The 2,756-nt window shown below is 45.7% G+C and overlaps 1 protein-coding gene across 1 annotated transcript; it reads left to right on the forward strand.

The window, feature by feature from the left end:
• The first annotated feature begins 618 nt into the window (after positions 1-618).
• LOC133890219 (uncharacterized) lies at positions 619-1,451 on the forward strand. The gene has a single exon (XM_062330670.1). The coding sequence runs from the start codon at positions 684-686 to the stop codon at positions 1,305-1,307; it is 624 nt and encodes a 207-aa protein (XP_062186654.1). The 5' UTR covers positions 619-683; the 3' UTR covers positions 1,308-1,451.
• Positions 1,452-2,756: the final 1,305 nt, after the last annotated feature.

The following is a 2,756-nucleotide window of genomic DNA, read 5'->3' on the forward strand; positions in this document are numbered from 1 at the left end:
CATTGGAGGCCTTCACCTCCACCAGGGCTTTCATGATCTCCGCCACATGTTGCTCCATTCCTATTGCCTTTTTCTGCTCTTGTGTCTGGTAAATCGGTCGATGCATATACTCAGGCTTATTCGCTAGGATTGAAACAGCTCTAATATCAAATGTTACAATGATTCTTCTCAATTCACACGAAATCACAGAGTACTTGGTCTAGAACATAGAGATTCAGAGGGAATAGAGGAAGAAGACAACACTAATAGGTTTTAAGAGAGTTTTCATCTAATTTCTTCTCGCCTCCTCTCACAGCACTCCATCGCTCAAATACTCGACACCCTCTGCTCACTGGGCCGATTGGACACTAGGTATCGATTAGTGGGCCTTCGGACACGGCCCCTTTTCTCTTGTTTTCTGTCCGCGTGTTGCCGCTGGGTCACGCCTGATGCCGGCCGAGTAGCAGCAGAGGCCGTGACACATGCATTGTGTCATTCGGAGGTGCAGCGATCGACATGGTGCTCCATCGTCTGCAAGCGTGCGTATGTACGAAAAGTGACGTCCAACGACCGAACAAGATCCGTTATATATATGCCGTCGCGTCCTTTCCACCTACCAGATACACCGGAACACACGAGAGCCCACGAGTGTTTGGTCCGTTCCACGGTGACATCAGTCTCAGCAGCAAGGAGATTGCAGAGAGATGCCCCCCGGCGTGGCAGACCGGGCGCCGCCGCCGCAGAGCCCGCTGCGCATCAAGCAGAACGGCAAGTTCTACGAGAGGCTCCTCAGCAAGGAGAGCTCCGCGGCCAACCTGTCCATCCGGTACTACTGGGCGGAGCCCGGCTCGGTGCCGTTCGTCTGGGAGTCGCAGCCGGGCACGCCCAAGGACGTCGCCCGGATGGCCGCGGGCGCGCTCCCGGCCATCACGCCACCCCCGTCGTACCTGCTGCGGCACGGCAACGACAAGGCAGGCGCCTCATCACGGAATGATCAGCAGAGCAAGGCGGGAAAGAGCAGCATGGAGCGGCACGGGCTCAAGCGGATCACGATGGGCTTCATCGCCGGCATCTTCCGGAGGCTCAGCCTCGGGAAGGCGTGGCGTCGGCCGGAGCCGCCAGTCAAGGTCTCCTCGCCCAGCCGGTGGCTGTTCTCCTCGGTGACCACGGGGGAGAGAGACGAGCACAACCACGACGAAGAGGCCGCCGTGGCCGCGCACGCGCAGCAGCACAAGACCGCGCTGTTCAGCTTCCGGGCGCGTCCAAGCCCGTGGCTGCTGCGCTTCCGCGGCTCCGGGAACCGGGACGGCAACGATGTCTGGGCGTAGAACTGTCGCTGTCAAGCGTGGTGCCGGGAAGGGAATCAGAAATCAGTAAGCTGTTTGTTATGGTTACGAAAGATGTTGACGATTGTGAGAGTTCTACCTCCAGCAAGGTCGACTGTTTGGTGCTGCCTATGCTGCACGAAAAATTATTCTTGTGCTCATCGTGTTTCACTTTTCATCGATAACGATTTTGAACCAACATTAATGGTCGTGTTCCAAATATCTTGTTAATATTTAGTGTTTCGTTTTCTAATTAGTATATATCTCCACTTTGTTGTATACAAATTATTATATATGAAATCTTTGGTTGATTTCATTGAGTGTAGTATCATATACGATCATATTATTAGAATCATATAAAGTACTCCCTCTAGTCATTAATACTTGACATTTTGAACATTGCACGATTTTGATGTATAACTTTGACCATTATTTTCAATCAGAATATATTTATATAATTTAATAAGTTTATGATATTATGAAAGTATTTTTAAAATAAATTCACACATATAATTTTCATATTTTGAATCTAAATATTTCAAAAATTATTGATAGCTAAAGTTTCAAATATTTGATCGGATCTTATCCAAAACCTCATGTATTGGTGACCGGATTGAGTAGTTCGCAGCAGGCCGGGTGTGGACGCCATGATGCAAATAGTGATGGAGATCCAACCAACTTGATCTCTCAGAAGAAACACAAAAGCCCTTGATAAAGTTCACATTGTCAATGTAAATAACTAAATGTAATCCATGTTTACCAGTTTACAGCGTTGTTCTATTAAAAAAAAGTTAACATGATTGTTTTAAATAACAATGGGTAGAGTTCGGATTTTCTTGTACAGGAGAAGTTAAAGTAGTATGGCCCTATTTAGCATGACTTATGCTTATGCAGAATCAAGCCTATCGGAGAGGACTTGGGAAGGCAACTTCTGCTTTTTAGCTTATTCTCAAATTCTCCTTACTAATAATATGCTGCAGGATATTGCCATTTGGCATAGCTACTGCTTTTTCTTGTGTGAGTGTACTGACGATAGTCGATAATAAGTAAATTTATTGTGCAAATAATTATTTAAAGTAGAGATGTATATTCATCAACTGTGTGTATCGAAGATGAAACATGAGATTTTATATAGGATCAGGTCCCCTTTATAATAAAAACCATACATCGCGTGTTTTTATTCATCTTAGGAGAAGACAATTATAATAGAGGTTGTCGAGATCTACCCATATAAATCTCAGTGAGTTCTCTCTTATTCAGGTCTTAAAGCTCTTATCAGATAAATTTGATCTTGATTTGAACTTGTTGTGAATTTTAATTGGTTGATGTTGTTTTCTATCCGACCTCTGTACTCCTTGCTTCTTCTCCCCCTGTTCTTGGGACCTCTCCCTCACCTTATATAGATGGGTCGAGGACATGTACTATATTTAGAATCTTGAGTGTAACATTTCT

Source organism: Phragmites australis, chromosome 1, assembly GCF_958298935.1.
Source record: "Phragmites australis chromosome 1, lpPhrAust1.1, whole genome shotgun sequence".
Lineage (NCBI taxonomy): Eukaryota > Viridiplantae > Streptophyta > Magnoliopsida > Poales > Poaceae > Phragmites > Phragmites australis.